The 19,720-nt window shown below is 45.3% G+C and overlaps 1 protein-coding gene across 4 annotated transcripts; it reads left to right on the top strand.

The window, feature by feature from the left end:
• Positions 1–3,389: 3,389 nt before the first annotated feature.
• On the top strand, positions 3,390–19,316 carry NOTUM (notum, palmitoleoyl-protein carboxylesterase). Of its 4 annotated transcripts, none has more exons than XM_072645371.1 (12): positions 3,390–3,569; positions 5,002–5,412; positions 7,572–7,624; positions 7,801–7,896; positions 8,652–8,712; positions 8,893–8,951; positions 9,337–9,439; positions 10,793–10,984; positions 11,512–11,612; positions 13,792–13,939; positions 16,062–16,109; positions 16,253–19,316. In XM_072645371.1, the coding sequence occupies exons 2-12, from the start codon at positions 5,033–5,035 to the stop codon at positions 16,560–16,562; spliced, it is 1,551 nt and encodes a 516-aa protein (XP_072501472.1). In that variant the 5' UTR covers positions 3,390–3,569; positions 5,002–5,032; the 3' UTR covers positions 16,563–19,316. The 4 variants fall into 4 exon arrangements, with proteins under 4 accessions (XP_072501472.1, XP_072501473.1, XP_072501475.1 ...); XM_072645372.1 differs by lacking the exon at positions 3,390–3,569 and adding an exon at positions 3,595–3,982; XM_072645374.1 differs by lacking the exon at positions 3,390–3,569 and adding an exon at positions 4,503–4,659.
• The last annotated feature ends 404 nt before the right edge of the window (positions 19,317–19,720 follow it).

Here is a 19,720-nt window from a genome sequence, read left to right as displayed (position 1 = left end):
TCCATATACATATATAAATATATATGTATGTATATAAATATATATGTGTATATGTAATATACATATATGTATATACACACTATCTATCTATCTACACACACACACACACACACACACACACACATACATTTGTTCCTCCACGGAGGAACAAATGAAATAAGGAGATAGTAGAAAAAATGATGATTCTAGAATCAGAAGACCTGGGTACAAATATTGCCTCTGGTACTTATTGCCTGTGTGACTTTGGGTAAGTCACTTAACCTCAGTTTCCTCATCTGTAGAAGGAAAGTATTGGATTTTAGGGTCCCTTCCAGATTTAAATCTGAGATCCATAATGTATGTGAAAGTAATTTGCTAAACTACACTGTTGGTGGAACTGAGTGATCTATTCCAATAATTCTGGAAAGCAATTTGGAATTATACTCAATGTAGTACTCCCTCTGAGTTAACTCCTTTGCCTGGCACTGGCAAGTTATATCTCCAAAGGGGCAACTTCTACCTCAGGTTCTGAGGCTAACCCTAAGGAAGTCTACCACTACCACTGTATTTCACATACTCCACCAGTCTTCTTTCCAGCCAGTAGACTCAGGTCTTAGAAAACACATTTACTGAAGTATAACAAGAAGAGTAGTTACAAAGCATTCCTCTCAAGATCTGGGCATACTTTCTCAAAAATAGACACAATACTTGAGGGAGGAATGGGTTCCAACTTATAGTACAAAAGTAGTAGGGAAGGTGCAATTCTAGAAATGGAAGGTTTTGGTGTTCTTTTCTTTCTCCAGAGAGTCTTCACAAAGCTCAATACTAGATATGGCGTTGTGATGATGGTCTGGTTCCCTGGTATCTTTGTTTAGACAGACTGATCTAATGGATTCCCTGAACTCCCCTTCCTCCAGCCTCATGATCTGTCTGGTTATTCCTGTGCTCTTTCTGAAAAGGAAAGCAGATCCTTAGCCTAGAATTGACTCTCCAGTTGTTCCCTCAGTCTTGACTCAGAGGTTTAGTGACCTGTAGCTCAGAGAATAAAAGAGGTATAGCTTTTCCTATTCCATAATTTTTTCTGACTCGGAGATGAATTTTCACGAGACCTTGTCCTAACTTATGGTGAACATCTACTACTTTCCCAGATTCCTGTTGGTTTAATGTAAATGAAAAAGGCTGCCAAAAAAGGCACTAAGACAGTCTGCAACCTAGAATAAGGTCCTTTCTCTGCTTTTCATGTAAAATCTTGCTATGAAAAGCCTCAGTTTCCTTAATTTGCATCTGAAAGGACCATTCATATTTCATTGCTTCTATCTTTGTCCCTAACATTGTTCAACTTTGCTGAAGTCTACAAAGGGGATACCCTTACATAAGCAAGCGATTAACATGCTGTACCCAGTGACCCAGAGATCCTACTGCTAGATAATATATCTCAAGGAAATCAAGATAGAAAAAAAAAAGTTACCATGCACTTTTACATATTTATAGTAGTACTTTTTGCAGAAGCAAAGTAGTGGAAACAAAGTAGGTGCCCATCAATTGAAAAATGGCTAAACAAATTGTGGAACATATATGCAACAAAATATTACTTTACTGTAAGAAACAATGAATATGAAGAACACAGAGAATCTTCACTTAAGTGAAGTAATGCAAAATAAGCAGAACCAGGAAAACAATATACCTAGTAACTGTAACAATATAAGAGTTGTAAACAATGTAGGGCAATTAAGTGGCCCAAAGGACAGAGCACCAGGCCTAGAATCAGAAAGACTTGAGTTCAAATCCAGCCTCAGACACTTACTAGCTATATGACCCTGGGCAAATCACTTAACCCTGTTTTCCTCATCATCTTCCTCATATGTCAAGAAAACCCCAAATGGGGTCATGGAAAGTTGAACATGACTGAACAACCACACAAATGCAAAAGACCAACTACAAAGAAAATGGAAACTGACCAGATTTATGGACATGAGAATGCTCCTCCCTTCCTTAATAATAGTTAATTATAAAAATTAGCATTTATGTAGTGCTTCAAGGTTTGTTAAGTGTAGTTATCTCATTTGATAAAAAGTTAGAGACTATGGGTGTAGAATACTGCATACACTATTAGATTTAGTTAATACTCAAAATGCTTTTACCCCCTAAGATGGTGTTTTTTGCTAAGATGCTTTTACCTCCCTTTTTTAAAAATTATTATTATTATTTGTTATGAGACGGCATTTTGGATGGAGTAAGGGAAAGGGAATATTTTAAGTGTTATACTAAGTAAATTAAGGGAGTAGTGATGTGTACTTAAACTATCAAACAATGTACCTGGTTGCTGAGATTAATATACTCTAGGGTCAGAAGAGTCAGGAAGAAAGTGTCTCCTTCTCCTATGTGTGCAGTTCAGTCTTTTCTGACTCTTCCTGATCCCATTTGGAGATTTCTTGGCAAATATACTAGAGTGGTTTGCCATTTCCTTCTCCAGCTTATTTTACAGATGAGGAAACTGAGGCAAACAGCAACAGCTAAGTGACTTGCCCAGAGTCACACAGCTAGTGAGTGTGTGAAGCTGCCCAGTACTCAATCTACCATGCCAGCTAAGTGCCCCTAGGCATGCTATGTGTGCAAAGAATCGTTAGAGTGGGAGGGAGTGGGGTGAGGCCCTTTAGGGATCTTCTATTCCCAAATCCATATTTTACTTAAGAGGAGGAGAAAGAGCTTGGCTAAGGTCACTTAGAACTGGTAACAGGGCTCCCAGTTTCCAGTGTTCTTTCCATTGCGTTGTACCAGAGTCAGGGGTCAGATGAAAGCCCAGCTCTGCCACGTGCTATCTACCTTGTGTGACCTTGTGGAAAGAGTACAGGATTTGGGGTCAGAGGATCTGGATTCTAATTCTAGATCTGTCATTTACTAAGGGAGTGGCTTTGGACAAATCACTCAACCTTTCTGGACCTCAATTTTCCTTATCTGTAAAATGAAACGGTTGGACTAAATGGTCTCTAAGGTTCCTTCCTAACTACAAATTTTTGACTCTGTGGCATCGAATTCTGAGGACAGTGGGTCTGGGGAGGAAGGTTCCTCAATTAAGTGAGGATAAAAGGTCATTCAGAGGGCACTGAGAAGTAGTACCAAATAACAGTTCTCTATATCATTGGTGTTAGGGGTTTCCATCATGGTTCTCCCAAATATACCTTTGCTAAAATTCAGCTCAGGCAGATCCTGGCTTGCTCTCATGGGGATTAGGAGGTATCTGTTCCTGCGTAACCTGAGGGAGCCTCCCCCCACCCCCAACTGCTCCAGCACCCTTGCTCCTAGCCACACCTGTCCGTTCTCTTCCCTCCCACCCCCTATACAGGCTCACATGCCTATTACTACCCCCCCCCCCCCCCACACACACACCCCGAAGACTCAAGAGAAACCCGTGGCAGCTTTCGCTTTGATCCCGGGGCCCTGGCTAGATAAAAGTCCCCGGCGGCTGTCCGCCAGCGCCAGAGGGGAGAGCGGAGCCTGGAAGTGGGGTAGAGGGAAGAGGGAAGGAAGGAGAAAGCCAGTGGCCTGGGAGCCCCATCGGCAGGGCAACTCCGTGCAGGGTACAGCCAGCGGTGAGCTCAGGGCTCCGGTGAGCCAGGAGCTAGGGACTCCTATAAAGTCCAGGGTGGATGGGCGGGGGTGTCAGGAGACCATCCCAGGAGCCGAATCCCGAATTCCGTCAGGCAAATGGGGGCGGGAACGAGGGTCCGCAACCCTGGGGAGCACCGCTCTCAGCGGAATCTTCAAACCTAGAAGACCCACGAGCTAAGGCAGCGAACCGCCCCCTCCCTCCAGATGTGGCTGGCGCTTTGAAAATGCCAGCGGCCCCAGGTGCTGCCCGCGCTTCTCTCGGGTAGGCGGGTAGAAGTGAGGGGGGGGCAGGGGAGACTAGGGGGTTCCAGGGATGTCATTGTCCTGTTGCTCCAGGTGCGCTCTCCAGCTGTGCCCTCCCTCAACCTTTCAGGGACCGCTCTCCAAACTTGAGGTGAGAGGAATGAAGTGGGATGGAGCTCCAGCGATCTCCAGTCTCCGAGCGTTGTCCCGCCCAGGGCGATGTTTTTTACCGCCAGCTTTTAGCAGCTCGGGAGGGTGGAGGTGGAGGGGGGGAGTTAATTTCCTTTCCGCAGGTGACTCCCCCCCCTTCTAGTAAAAACAATTCCCTCCTTACTTCTCCCCCCGCTCCCGTGGGGGGAGGGAGGGGCGGGGAAGGGGAAAGGCGCCTGGCTGGCTTTCCCTTAATGGGAGCCGCTGTGGCAGCGCTGGGAGCCACAGCCGCGCTGCCCCACACCAAGCCGGGGCCGGGAGCGCCTCCGGCGGTCACGGCGGGGTAATCCAGGCCCCCTCTGTCATGTTTGCGGTTTGGGAAGAAAAGACGATGCCTCCGCCTAGAAAAAAGCGAGATCACCGCCTCCCCCGCCACCCCCACACCAGACACACACACCCCCACCCCCCCCGCCCCTGAGCTCCGTGAAGGCCGGGGAGGCGGTGGCTGCACATCTAACGCGTGGGCACCGGGACAGCCGCGGGCCCCGCAAACTACGCCCAGGCTCTGCCCCCGCCGCTCATTGGAGCGGGACCGAGCCAAAGCACCCAGACCCAGAACTGCCCTCCTCTAGACGCGGAGCTGGGAGCGAGGCGCGGGGAGCAGGGTGCGGGGAGAGAGTAAGCATCTGCCTGGGATAGCCTAGCCCAGCCCAACCCAATCCAGCCCAGCCCAAGTAGAGGCTATCCGGTGCTCAGGCACAGCTGGGGGCAGGGGGACCCGACCCCGGCGCCACAGAGATCGCTTCGACGCCTAGCAGCCAGCGCAGCGTCCAGAGCCCACCAGAGACACGGTAGGGCAGAGTGGGTCTGAGCACCCCGGGAAGGACAGTGTCTTCGGAAGGAGCCCAGAGCCCAGTCCAGGGCAGTGGAACTACAGCCGGGGATCCACCGACCCTGCGGCGCCCCGGTTCGAGTTTCAAAGTCCGCTGGGGCTCACCCGCTGATCCGCTTCCCCTGCAGGTGGCCCCGAAACGACAGGACCAGCGCTGGCATGGGCCAAAGAGCGGTGCGAGTGCTACTGCTCCTGGGCTTATTGCATTGGGGCCCCGGCAGCGAGGGAAGGAAAACCTGGAGACGGCGTGGTCAGCAGCAGCAGCAGCAGCAGCAGCAGCCGCAGCCGCCTCCGTCTCAGCCCCAGCCCCAAGCCCAGGCACTTCCTGGCCGGGAGCTGGGCGAGGTGGCAGGGCAGCCAGTGGAGAGCTTCCCACTGGACTTCACGGCCGTGGAGGGCAACATGGACAGCTTCATGTCTCAGATCAAGAGTCTGGCGCAGTCCCTGTATCCCTGCTCCGCCCAAAAGCTGGATGAAGACTTGCGGCTTCACCTCCTGCTCAACACCTCGGTGACTTGTAATGACGGCAGCCCCGCCGGGTAAGTGACTCCAGAGCCTGGACCCCGCCACCTTCTTCTTCCTCCACCCCCAAGTTCCGCTATCCTGATCTCGCCAGGCCCTTCGGGTCTCTAGTGGATGCGTTCACCTCCGCCCAGCTCGCATACCTCTCCCAAATCCACTCCTTTCAGCGGCAGGTGGACTCCGTTTCAGCCTTCTCTCCCCTCTCACTCTCAGCCTTCTCTCTCCCAAGGAAACTACGAGAGAACAGAAGTAGGATCTCGGCCCATCCCACACCGAAGTCTCTGCCCCCACTCCACCCCCCCCTTACATCCTCCTCTTCCCTCCACCCACCCACCCCCCAATCCATTTTGTAGAAGCAGAAGATTTTGGTCTGCCTTTCCTTTAGAGACCCTGGAGTTTTTACCCCCAAGAAGGAGGGGGAGAAAGTAAGGGGAAGCCCTCTCCCCTCTGGTCCTAAGGTCCATCCGTTTTCCTAAAGAAGCTTCCAGATAGAAAGATTTTTCCCCACTAATGATACTTGGGGAAAGACCCTAGACTTTGAAGTCTCGAAATCCACTTTAACACAAGGAGCCCTGGATATTAAAGTATCAGGTCTTGAATCTATTCATTCCCCTTTGTCTTCTGCAATACATGGTATAAAAAAAGATCGATGAGGGGCGAGAAATAATCACTTAAGTTTTCCGGCAAGAAAGTCAGTTGCTTCACAGAAAGGGTTCCAAGATGCCTTAGCAATCAGTTCAGGTCCCTTTCCATGTGAAGAAATGAGAGGACTATAGAGAAGAAAGTCAGTCACAGGGCACCCCCTTGTCTGAAGACTGCTTCATTAGTCCACCTGGCTTGGCTAATGAATACCCAGAAAAAGAAGGGGACCCATTTTCTGTATCCTCAGTACCCAGTATAGCATAAACCCTTGAGTTTACTCCAATACCTTCTGATGCTGTGTAACTGACATTAGGGACATTATTTCTCTCTTTAGGGTAAGAGAGCACTGTGTGCATTTGGAGGGGGGGGAGGAGGGAGGGGATAGGAAGGGAGATGCCATTTCTAGTACCTAGAGGAGAATAGAGAAAAACTAGGCTAGGAATCTGTGGATGTTGAGAGGCAAAAAATAAGGCTCAAAATTAAAGTGACGGTGAAGATTATGCAGCAAATTAGTGACAGTCCTGATCAACAGCTGTTTACCAAATGTCTATCAACCAACCCCATGAATTGAATATCCGTGAAGTGCACAGCCCTGGGTACTGGAGGTAAGGAGACACTGTCACTGCCCTAGCAGAGATTCCTGACTAATGGGGGTAGGGGTGGAAGGGAACAGAAAAGCTGGGATGTACACATGGTAACAGCATGGGACACAGCAGATAATCAACCATGAGGGAGAGGGGAGTGATGAGGTCAGTGAGCAAAACTGAACCAGGATTCCCTACCCTAGTCCTCTTTCCTACTCTCATTCTCCTTCATTCTTTTTCATTCTATCTCCCCCAACTTTTCTTCTCTTGGGACTGCATTTGTCCTTCCTAACTACACCTCTGACTGGCTGGAATACTCAAACCCCTCATCTTTTGCCTTCTTTAGTTTTTACTCTAGGGTGGATAGAGGTTAATATGGTGTGCGCCCTTGCCTCCTTCTTCTAGTGGCAATGCTATGATATGGAACACAACTTTTTAGACTACTCTCAGATTTCCATCACAAGTGTAGGGCATGAAGAGCAAGGAATTAGCTTCTTTATTTTATAGCTAGGGAACCAGGACCGTAGAGGTCAAATGAATTGCCCAAGGTCACAAAGGTAGTTTGTTTCAGAGCTGGCATGGGAACAAAAGTTTTGGATTGCCCCTCCAGGGTTCTTTTCCTTAGAACAGTAACACCCTTTTGTCTTCCCTCAACAACCCTTCCTTTGAGCTGACTCGGCCCTCCAGGGTGGAAGGAACCTGGACCTGCCCTAACGTCTTCTCTAAAACTAGCCCCAGGAGACCTGTTTCTGTCCTTTCCAAATCCTTGGTCTTTTCAGTTTTTAAGTTTCATCTTGGCTACAGGTTTACCTAGTCTCTTGCGCCCCCGTGTGGCATAAGACTGCCCTGCCTTAGTGACAGGTGGAATAACCCTTTCTTACCTGACATCCCAGAGTTATGGAGGGTCTAGGGAAGACCTAGATGACCTACCAACTCTATTTCTTTTACAGCTACTACCTCAAGGAGTCTAAGGGCAGCCGGCGCTGGTTGCTCTTTTTGGAAGGTGGGTCTTAGGGTGGAGGTGGGAGTGGGAGGAAGAGGGTAGGAAAAGAGATGAAGAAAACACTAACTGGGGAACCCAAAGAGAGGAAAGAATGAGAGTGAGTGAGGGTCCTGTTGAAGGAGGGATGGGTGGCTGGTCCAAACCACAGAATATTGAATATATGTTTGACCTGGCAGGGGGCTGGTACTGCTTTAACCGGGAGAACTGCGATTCTCGCTATGATACCATGAGGCGCCTTATGAGCTCCAAAGACTGGCCCAGAACTCGCACAGGTCAGCAGTCACACACGCCCCCTTTCATTTTGCATGGCCGACTTTTTCTTCACCCTCCTTTTCATGTGGCCTCTCCTTAATAGCCCCCTTGTTCCCTCCTACCATTCTCCTTGAATTCTGGTCCCCTACCCTGTTCTCCTTTTCCCCTATCCAAACCTCAGTTTCATTGCCTGTCTCCCCTGCCTGGCCCTTCCATCTCTTCTCTCCCTGAAGAAGGGTTGGTACTAGGTGGCTCTCCACTATCTAACCCTGACTCCATGGATTCTCCCAGGGATAGGGTATGGGGAAGCAAGAGAATTGTTAGGTTTCAGCTCTATTGCTGACTTGCTATGACTCTACCAATGCCTCAATTTTTGCAGTTATGAAAGGGAAGCACATTACATTTTGAGGTCTTTGCCCTAAAGAAATGAGAAATATTCTCATCATTAACTTCTTAAACTATTCTATCTAAAAGAGCTTCTCCTCGGGTCCTCAGAGAAGCATTCCCAATCAACAAAGCCCTTCTCCATTACTACTAACCTCTCATTTCTTAAACTTTTACAAGATTACCAAACACCCTTTGATAACAATAATGAAGCAAAGACACAAAATGACTTGACTGTCTGTTTTCTCATCCTTACACAGTTAGTGTTTGTCTTACTGGAGGTACCACCTGTTCTAATACCTCACTATCCCTAGGGCCCAAGTTGACCTCTCCCTGTAGTGTCAATATATCTCTACACTCACTCACACTGTTTTTCTCCCCTCCCATCTAGGTACTGGTATCCTCTCATCTCAACCAGAGGAGAATCCACACTGGTGGAATGCCAACATGGTGTAAGGGATAAGTATGGGGGATAGAGATTATTCCCTGGGGGAGATAGGGTGGAGTCACAGCACTGAAATTTTTGATACATACCCAACAGAATAGCAGAGTTTCAGCTTCTCGGGGGAGGTGTCAGTTTGGAAGAGGGAAATACTACTTTTTGCAAGTCTTTTCAACTTTGTCTTTTGCAGTTTTATCCCCTATTGCTCCAGTGATGTCTGGAGTGGAGCCTCCTCCAAGTCTGAAACCAGTGAGTTCTCTTCTCTTCTTCTATCCCTTTTCTTCTCTCCTTTTTTTCTCCCTCTTTCTGTTCATGGTCATAGGGGACCCATGGTTACTCTAACACCGCTTTGATTCCCCAAGTCTTAAATCCCTTTAAATATTCTCCTGAGTATTTGTCCCTAGTACCATCTTCCTCTTTTAGGCAAGGGGCTCAATCAGAGACCATGATTTTGTGGGGCATAGTTCTCCCTAGTGAACAGACATGATTTCATCCTTAAGATATGGGAATCTTAGTCTGGCCTTGTCCACCCAGACTTGAAATTCCCAAAGAACCCAGTTTTCCAAGTGAGGGATAACCTAACTTTAATGAGTGAATCCTTTCCTAGAGCAAAGATACTTCCTTTGATTTACAGATGAATATGCTTTCATGGGGGCCCTTATTATCCAGGAGGTAGTTCGAGAGCTCCTGGGCAAAGGGTTGACCAGTGCCAAGGTACTGCTGTTGGCTGGAAGCAGGTGAGTACCAGGGAGAGGAACATGAGGCCAACACAGGGGCATTGCATTAAACTGGGCATGGCATGGCATAGAGAACAAAGGATTGAGGTAAGGTTAGGGGAAGGACCCTGTTTGGCCAAAGCTCAAATATTTTGCTTCACAGGACTTTATTTTTTTGAAAGTTACATATTACATTTATTATATTTGTTACTACTCTTCTTTTGAGACCATCCCAATAAAAGCCCCTGTTTTGAGTTATTTGGGCCAACTGGCTAATTAAGGTAAGCATATCAGCTGGGATTAATAACCTATAGTTTTAGGTTTGTGGACCACAGTTTGTGAACTCTAGTTTTAGGAGTATGTGTATCCTTGAAAATGGTGAGTGCTTACTCCTAGCACTTGATCTGCAAGATTGTCACAGGACTTTAGAGATCACCCAATTCAACTCCCTGATTTTACAAATGAGAAAATGGGACCAGAAGAAGAGATACTGCTGGTGACAGAGAGCTAGCACTAGAATCTAGGTCTCCCCAGTCCCAGGATGATCCTCCTTCTATCCCATGCTGCCTTACTTCAGAGAAGAAAAATAATACTGAACATGAGAGAGAGTATGGAATAGAAGAAATGAAGAGAGAGAGACAGAAATAGAAACAGACAGAGGTCATAACAATAATGACCTCTGGAAATTGGATTTAGAGTTGAAAGGGACCATAGAAATTATCTAGTCTATTCCAATTATTTTTTTTTAAAAACTAGTTTTATTGATATATTTATGGTTGGGTTGTGATTTTTGTTTTGTCTTGTGTTTGGGTTCCGTATTTGTATTCTCAGTGCTTAGCACAGTGCCTGCAACGTAGCAGACATTTAATAAATGCTTGTTAGCCAACTGATTTTTTTACTTTACCAGAATTTCTCCCAGGATCCCTCACCCCTCCCATCCCCATCCAAGAGCCATCTTATATAACGCTGTTTTTTAAAGAAAAAGAGAAAAAATCAGTAAAACGGATGACTACATCTTAAAAGTCTGAAAATGTGTGTACTATACCACACCTATGACTTTTCTACTTTTGCAAAAGAATAGGGTAGTGGCGTCTTCTCATATCTCTTCTTGGAGACATTTATCCAATCCTATCATTTTACAGAGAAGAAACAGGCTCAGTGAAGGGAAGTGATGTGTCCCAATTCACATGGGTAGTGAGTAGTAAGATTCAATTCTAGGACCACCATTGCCAAATTCAGGGCCCTTTCAAATGTCTCTCTTAAAATAAATGATATCAAAATATGCAGTGACCCCAAGGCTAAGTGACCTTTCTAGAAATGACCCTGCTTACCTGCTTGGCTCAGCTACCCATGTATCTTCTCCCTCACTCACAGTGCTGGGGGCACTGGGGTTCTTCTGAATGTGGACCGGGTTGCAGAACAGTTAGAGGAGTTGGGCTATTCAGCCATCCAAGTTCGAGGCCTGGCTGACTCTGGTTGGTTCCTGGACAACAGGCAGTACCGCCGAACAGACTGCATCGACACCATCACCTGTGCACCCACTGAAGCCATCCGGCGAGGGATCAGGTGACAGCCTCCTCTGCCCTCCTTCACCTCCTCTCCCCAAGTCATTGACACTCTGCTGCAGGTGCCCAGACCCCTTTCCCTTCCTTAGATTCAGACGTTAATGCCCTTTGATCCCCTGTTCCCAAATACTGAGGACCCACCTAGCCCATGGTACAGCTGGGGTTTGAAGGATGACATCCTAACCCAGGGCTAGGAATTGGGAATGCCTTGTATTTCGAGTCTAGCCTAGAGGGAAACTCTTAGCAGTATTAAAGGCTGAATCAGGTACAAATTCCAACAGTTGAGTTCTTTGGGTTTGAGAGTGCTGGGTCAGGCTCATGGCCCCAGTGATGGGAAGTGAGCATCCATGGAATGGTGGATCCATCACTTCCAGTCCTAGTGGCAAGAGCCCAGGTGGGCAGAGTTGACTAGAGGGAAAAGTACCTACCTATCATCCTATGTGGGATCCTCCTTCCCCCGTCCCACAGTTGAGGTATTGGAAGAGGTTCTCAAGAGCTGGCCTGATTCCAAAGCTCCTGGCCTTCCAGGTACTGGAACGGGGTCGTCCCCGAGCGCTGCCGGCTACAGTTCAAGGAAGGCGAGGAGTGGAACTGCTTCTTCGGATACAAAATCTACCCCACCCTGCGCTGTGAGTGGGGGTGGGAGCTTGGGGCTTAGGAGGAGGTGTGATGGCAAAAGACCCCCAAATCCCCATTTATTTCCCTTGAAAATTCAGGGTAGAAGTAAGCGGTTGAGAGATTAAGTTCTGCGAATATGGAGTGGGACTTATAGTCAACACAGAGTCAGTACTCACTGTGAGCATTGTCTAAAAGACAATGGTCCCTATACTCAGGGAGCTGACAGTCTAGGTTTTGTTTCTTTGGTGCATGGGAATTGTTTTGTTTTGTCTTATTTTAATCTGGACCTGTAATTTCCTTGGTATAGAAGGAATGCCTAGAGTGAAAACTCCCTCCAATGATGTAATTAGGCAACTCTTCTATAACTTGGACAATTATCAAAGAGGTTAAGTGACTTACCTTTGGTCACACAGCAAGTATATGTCAGAGGTGTGAACCTAGGTATACCTGATGATTTCAAGACTGGCCTTCTACGCACTGTGCCGTTCTTTCTGTGTGTGGAGGCAATTGGGGTTAAGTGACTTGCCCAGGGTCACACAGCTAACAAGTGTCTGAGGCAGGGTTTCAATTTGGTTCCTGCTGACTTCAGGGCCAGCACTCTATCCACTGCATTACCTAGCTGCACCCACACTAATTTTTTATCCTTTTTTTATGGGACATATGGTTTGATTGCTATAGGGAGTTCCAAATAGGAATTCAATGCAAATCTATACCTTCTCCTTCAATTTATAGCCTTAGAAAGTTGATTATTGTTTTCATTTTCATCACTATCAATAACTGACATATGTACAGTACTTTAAAGTTTGTAAAGCACTTTTGTATACATGATCATTTGAAGCTCACTATAACCCTGCAAGGAAGTACTATGAGCATTAGTGTCCCCATTTCTCACATAAGGAAACTAAAGTTCAGAGGATTTGTCAATTGCCCAGGGTCACGCAGCCAGGAATTATCTGAGACAGTATGTGAACTATTTGGTTAAAGAGACTAGTACGCCTCAAAGGAGTTCATGCACATTTATAAAGAACCAAGAAATTGCTAGCACCTGGAGCTGTCCATCAGCCCCTTGTAGATAAAGGTGTTTAAGCAAGGTCTGAATGACAACTTCTGAGAATGTTTTAGAAGGAATTGGGGCTTTAGCAGGGGTAGAAGGTGAGACTCAAATCAGATACTAGATGTGAAGCACTTTGCAAACCTTACAGTACTGTATAAATGCCAGTTATTATTATCATCATTATTATTATTAACTTCCAGCCTGGTGCTGACTTTATTCCCTGAGCCTTCTACTGTACTTGGGCTGAGCTCAAGCCACACAGCCTCTGATTTGTAGTGATTGCCTATTTCCAAGACTCACACTGAAAATTTAACAGTTGGCTCCAACAAGTCATTTGGAGTTGACTGCAACACCCCCCTGGGATTAAGTCACTCATTCTTTAAATTTCCTTTCAGAGCTAATAGTGTGTGTGTGTGTGTGTGTGTGTGTGTGTGTGTGTGTGTGTGTGTGTGTGTGTGTGTGAGAGAGAGAGAGAGAGAGAGAGAGAGAGAGAGAGAGAGAGAGAGAGAGAGAGAGAGAGAGAGAGAGAGAGAGAGGTGTTGTAGTAGAATGGAAAGGACTCTTGAACTTGGAGTCCTGAGCCTTGGTTTTAAGTCTCAGTTCCACTACTTATCTGACTGTGTGACCTTAGCCAATCACTTTCCTTTCCTTTGTCTCTCTCCTCATCTGTCAAATAAAGGGATTGCATTAGATCCCTTCTAGTTCAGACATTCAATGGCTCTAGGGTTCTGTAGCCTAAAACAAAGGAAAATTGGATTTATGTACCTAAATGGGGAGGGTGGGATAGGGTTGGGATTCAGGATAAAGAAGCAATCAAAATGGGGTAAACGTCCTGAGAAGATGAGTCTTCACAGTGAGATGTGAAGCAAGGAGAGGATGAACCTTTCCTGAAAGAAGTGGGGAAGACTTTCCAAGAGAAGGGTATGGAGCAAGAAAATGGTCTCAAAGGTGGGCATAATTTGAGTTGTAGGTAGAAGACAATGAATACTTTCTACCCCTAATACTAGGGTAGGAAAAGATTAGGAGGGGATACCTAGAGTTGCCCCTGAGGAAAAGCAGGAGAGTATCTTGGGGGGTGGGACAGAGTGAGCTAGACTATATACTCTGAGCCAATATATATCCCTGCCTTGTCTTAGGCCCTGTGTTCGTGGTACAGTGGCTGTTTGATGAAGCCCAATTGACTGTGGACAATGTGCATCTGACTGGGCAGCCTGTGCAGGAAGGGCAATGGCTCTATATCCAGAACCTTGGCCGGGAGCTTCGGAATACACTCAAGGATGTATCGTGAGTGTTTTCAGCATAGGGGGAGGGCACACATGGGAGGGACAGGGCCAAAAAGGACATAGGGATAACTGACCCCAGTCTCCTATACACCATACTCAAATCATCCACCACTGAATTCCTAAGTAGTTCAATCAGAGAAAGTAAGAACCTTCAGGGATGTTAAATATTTGCCCTAAAATGAGACAGAATGGTAGTAGCAGGTGAGAGTCAATTATCAGCCACTACTTAGTGCTCAAAGTATGGAAACCTCTGTACTGGGTACCCTGGTTAGGAAAGTCTCTTAGAATCATTCTCTCTAAGTCTTCCAGATAGATAGAGTGCTGGACCTGGAGTCAGGAAAGACCTGAGGTTAAATCCAGCCTCTGGTGTTTGTTAGCTATGTGACCCTGGGTCAGTCACTTAACCTCTGTTTGCCTCAGTTTCCTCAACTGGAGGTTGGGGATTTTAATAGCTGCAGGGTTGTTGTGAAGATCAAATGAGATTTTGTATTTTTCAGTCATTTTCAGTCATGTCCAACCTCTTTGTGACCCCATTTAGAGTTTTCTTGGCAGAAATCCTGGAGTGGTTTGCCATTTCCTTCTCTAGCTCTTTTTGCGGGTGAGGAAACTGAGGCAAACAGGGTTAAGTGGCTTGCCCAGGCAGACAGACAGTGTCTGAGGCTAGATTTCAACTCAAGACCCACAACTCTATGCACTATGGCGCCACCTAGCAGCTCCAACAATTGAACCTCCCAGAGTTGTGAATCAAATTAGACAATATTTATAAAAGTTCTTAGCAAAATTCCTGGCACATAATGGTAAGCAATATATGAGTTAGTTTTTATTATTATTAGTTAGTTAGCTAATTAGTTAATTAAAATAAGTTGTTATAATTAACAAGTTATTGATTATTAAATAATGTAATTTATTAATATGTTAATTATTAATAAGTTATTATTCCTTATCACATGTCCTTGGTTCAATTCAGCAACTTCAACAAAAATTTATTAAGAACCTATTGTATGTAAGGCATTGTGCTGGGAAACAGACAAAAGCAAAACAATTTCTGTCCTCAAGTAGCCTACAGTCTATTAGATTATATGAGAATTCTTTAAAAGCAAATCAAGTGAGAAGATATGAAAACAGTACTTACTGAGTACTATAGAAGGGCTGAGCATGGTCCAGAGTAAAGGAATGAGGTTAGATAGAGCAAGTCAGATAAGACCTTCAGGAGGAAATGGATCTTGAACAGAAATTTGAATGTGGAAAAGAATGCTGGATGAGGGAAAGAAGGTGAGGAAGGGCATTCTTATTGTAGGGAATAGCATGTGGAAAGCATCTATGTAAGAAAAACAAAATTCTTATGTGGAGGTCGGTAAGCAGATTCTATATGAATAGAAGGAAATAAGAATTTATTAAGTGCCTACTATGTGCCAGGCATCGTGCTAAACACTTTTTTGGAATCTGGGTTAAGTGACTTGCCCAGGGTCACAAGGTAATAAATATCTGAGGCCATATTTGAACTCAGGGCTGATGCTGTGCCATTCAGCTGCCCCATTGTGCTAACCACATTACAAATATTACCTCAATTGATTCTCATGAAGTCCCTAGCAGGTATTTGCTATTTTTATACCTATTTTACAGTTGAGGTTACTGAGGCAGACAGAGGTTAAGTGACTTGCTCAGACTGGTTTTGAACTTAGCTCCTCTTGACTCTAAGGCCCAGTGCTCTATCCATTACACCACCTAGCAACCTCTAACTGGAAAGATCTGTGTAGAAAAGCAATAGAAAATGAAGTTGATGACAGCTGATGACAGCATCCTGGATTTGGAATCAGAGTACTGAAGTTCAGATCTTAGAGCTATTGATTGTTAGCTATGTGAACCTGAGCAAGTTATTTCACCTCTGTTTCCTTATCTGTAAAATGAGAGCATTGAACTGGTTACTTCCAAAGTGGACCTTCCAGCCCTAAATCTGTGATTCTATATGTAGGGGACAAAGAGCTGGTGGAAGGGCATGAGAGACAGACTGAAGAGTTAGATGGTAAAATGGACATCTGGGTACATTGTAGTGAGAAGGGGATTGAAGTTGGCACCAGTGGGTGATCGATAATCACTGATCATATCTCTCTTCCCCAACACAGGGCTAGCTTTGCCCCTGCCTGCCTGTCCCATGAGATCATCATCCGAAAGTAAGTGTCTCAGTGCAATAATTCAGTTCATTTCTACCTACTATGTGTGAGACCTCAACCCATCAGCTTCCTTCTGCCTTTTCTCCTCACCCAGCTTTCTTCTACCCCCTCCCCCACTTACCTGTGTGCCTCAATCTTTGCAGCCATTGGACAGACATTCAGGTGAAGGGCACCTCACTGCCTCGAGCGCTTCACTGCTGGGACCGAAGTCTTCATGAGAGCAACAAAAATGGCAAGGCACCCCCACTGAAGGGCTGTCCTGTCCACCTCATTGACAACTGCCCCTGGCCCCACTGTAACCCCTCCTGTCCCACCATCCGAGACCAGTTCACAGGACAAGAGATGAACATAATCCAGTTCCTCATGCACATGGGCTTCGATGTACAGAAGATGGCCCAGCAACAGGGGCTGGAGCCCAGCAAGCTGCTGGGGATGCTTAGCAGTGGGAGCTAAATGAAGTCAGGATGTGGAAATGATTCATGGCCAGCACAGGAGAGGGTGATCCCCTGCAGACCCTTTGCCTCCCTCCTTTCTTCCACCTCACTTCACACCATGAGGCTCACATTCTTGCTCTGTGCCTGATGCCCCTTGGAGCTAGATATGTGTCCCACTGGGGCCACCAGAGCCCTAAGTCACCTCTTCCCTCTCCTTGAGACACTTGGAATCACAGAATGTTCTGAGTTGGAAGGGTCCTCAGGGGTCAGTCTAATCCATGCCCTCCCAAAGAATGCTCACTATAACATTCTCAATGTGGGTCATCCAGCCAACTCCAAGACCTCCAAAGAGGGTAGGAAGGGAACCCAACCCCGCCTGAGGCTTCCCACTTTACTTTTAGATAGCTTTGTTAGGAAATTTTTTTCCTAACATTTGCCCACATTTGTCTTTTTGCAATTTCGTCCCTTTGCTTCTGTTTCTGCCCTCTGAAGCCAAGCAGAACATGTCTAATCCATTTTCAATATGACAGTCCTTCAAATACTTGAAACTGTCATGTGTTTCTCCCATCTCCAACCGCACCCCAAGTCTTTTCTTCTCCAGGTTAAACATTCCCAGGACCTCCAACTCATCCTGGTCCTCTTACCATTCTGGTCACCCTTCTCTGGATATTATCCAGTCCATCTTAAACTATGTCACCAAGCATTGAACACAATATCCCAGAGAGGGTCTGACAAGGGCAGAGTATACAGGCCCACTCCCCTCCTTATGCCTTATTTCTCTCAATGCAGACCAGGATTACATCAGTTTTGTCAGCTGCCAACTCATATTGCTGACTCATCTTGAGCTGGCAGTCCACCAGAACCTCCAGATCTTTCCCCAACATACTGTTGTCGAACAATGCCCTTTGCCCCATCCTGTCCTTGGACTTCTTTAACTGAGAAGTGAGTCTTTATATTTAAGTCTGTTGAGTTTAATCTTTTTTGATTCTGCCCATATTTGATTCTGTCTAGCCTGTCTTTTTGGATCCTGCCTGTCATTTAGAGTGTTGTCATTAAATTCCTGCTTTGTGTCACCTAAAAATTTGATAGGTATGACTTTGTCCTGGTTATCACTAAAAATGTTTAATTGGATGAGGTCAAGCCCAGAATCCTAGGGTACTTCCTGGATGTCTTCTTCTAAGTTTTGTCATTGAACTATGAAGAACCACTCTTTGAGTTTGGCACTCAATTCTGTATCCATCTAACCCAAATCTCTCCAACTTTTCCACAAGAAAATCATGGGATATCTCATCAAACGCTTGACTAAAATTGAGGTAAATCATATTCACAGCATTCTAATTTGCTACTCCAGTAACCATGTCAAAAAGAAAAAAGGAAGTAACATTTATTTGGCATGACCTGTTCTTGATGAAGGAAGCCATGCTGGCTCTTTGTGACTGCTATGCCTTTTTCTGTATATTCACTAATCATTCCTTTAATGATCCATTCTAGAGTTTCCCCAAGAATTGAAGTCACACTTACTGGCCTATAGTCTGCAAACTGTTCTCTCCCCCCCCTTTATTTTTTTGAAAATTGGGATAACAGTTGCTCTTTCTTGAACCTATAACACCTCTTTCTTTTTCCTTGGTCTTTCAAATACTGTTGACAGTGGGCACTCCCTTCAGGACCCAAAGATGCCCATTTTGGCTATGTGGCTCCAAATGATTAAGGGCATCTAGGCATTGTCTTACTATCTCTTTATTTCTCTTGGACATCAACTCTCTGTGAGTCATTTTTACTTTGTTATCAGTTCAGAGTTCATTCTCTTTGCCAGAGATCATAAAAGAAAATTAGAATTAGAGTCCTACTTTCTTTCTGTTGTCAGCTATATTATTTCATCCATCCACCCATGCTCTAGCAATCCTAGATCCTATTTAATCTTCCTTTTCTCTAATATGTTTTTAAAAAATATACTGGTTTTTTGGTCATCTTTAGCTTTCCTAGCTAGCCTCAGCCCATTGTGAGCCTTAGCATCCTGACACTATATATTTATGGGACAGTGTCATGTAATCTCAGTTGGCTGGTGAGTTCACACTATATCCACATCTCTCTCTCTTGGACACCTATTTTTATTCACTGGAGTTGTTTCCCTTGATGACTAGTCACCAAGAAATTCTTGAGAGTGTCTCATCCCTCCTGGGCAGATTTCCCCTATAGAATGTAAGTCTACAGGATCCTAAACAGCCTTTTCTCTGTTTTGAACTCTGTTATCAAAAAATCTAGGGTACATGTCAGACACTACTTGGCTTTCCTCTTTTTCTCTATCAAAAATTCTAGGAGGGAATAGTCATTTTCCCTATCATTTCCCATCATTTCCACTCGCCCTTCCTCCTCCCTTCCCTGGCTGAGCTCTTTGTTCTCAACTCTTCATACCCTTGCTTCCAATGTAGTCTGGTCAGAGACTGGCTGCCCATCAAATGAAGCAACATTCTCATGACCCCCTCCTGGCTCTGCCTCTGTCACCAACATGGACTCCCTTGTTATCCTCTCCTCACCTTTCTTCCCAGAGCCTTTGGTCCATGGGGTAGAGCCTGAAGCACTGGATTCCTCAATTCCACCAGAAACCCCATCTCAGTCCCTTCCTCCCAGGCCTTTTCATGCCCTTTTGTATTATTTTATAAAGTGACTTTTTATTACTTTAATTTTCTAAAAAAGGAAATAAGCAAGAATATAAAATGAATGATATTGTTTTGTAACATATTTTTTTTAAATAATAAAAAACGAAAGAACCTCACCCTGCCAATTTATTTCTTTGAAAGTGCAGCTTTGTTTCCCACTGGTTTTCCTCTTAAGAGATGATAGTAAAGAGGAGGCTGACACCCTCCCTAAAGCCTGGCTTGGAAAGCCTAAGATTAGAGGATCATCCCTTACCCAGTCTTTAGAACAGTATTCACCTCAGGTGAAAATCTCTTGCTTTCAAACCACCTCCCCTTTTTTTTTTCTTGTGGGAAGCTCTACTTTGTCAAGTTTCAGATAATGCTTATTCTGTTAGTTGAGTTGAACGGATATTTATTATGCACCTATTGTGTGCAAAATATTGTCCTAGGTTCTGTGGATACCAAGATGAAATAAAACAGAGTGGATGTATGCTAATAACTGTCAGAAAGTGACTAGATTCTTTGGAGAAGTTAGAGTGAA

The sequence above is a fragment of the Notamacropus eugenii genome, chromosome 2 (assembly GCF_028372415.1).
Source record: "Notamacropus eugenii isolate mMacEug1 chromosome 2, mMacEug1.pri_v2, whole genome shotgun sequence".
NCBI lineage: Eukaryota > Metazoa > Chordata > Mammalia > Diprotodontia > Macropodidae > Notamacropus > Notamacropus eugenii.
The sequence above is the reverse complement of the archived record's forward strand: the minus strand, read 5'-3'. Positions and strand labels throughout refer to the sequence as shown.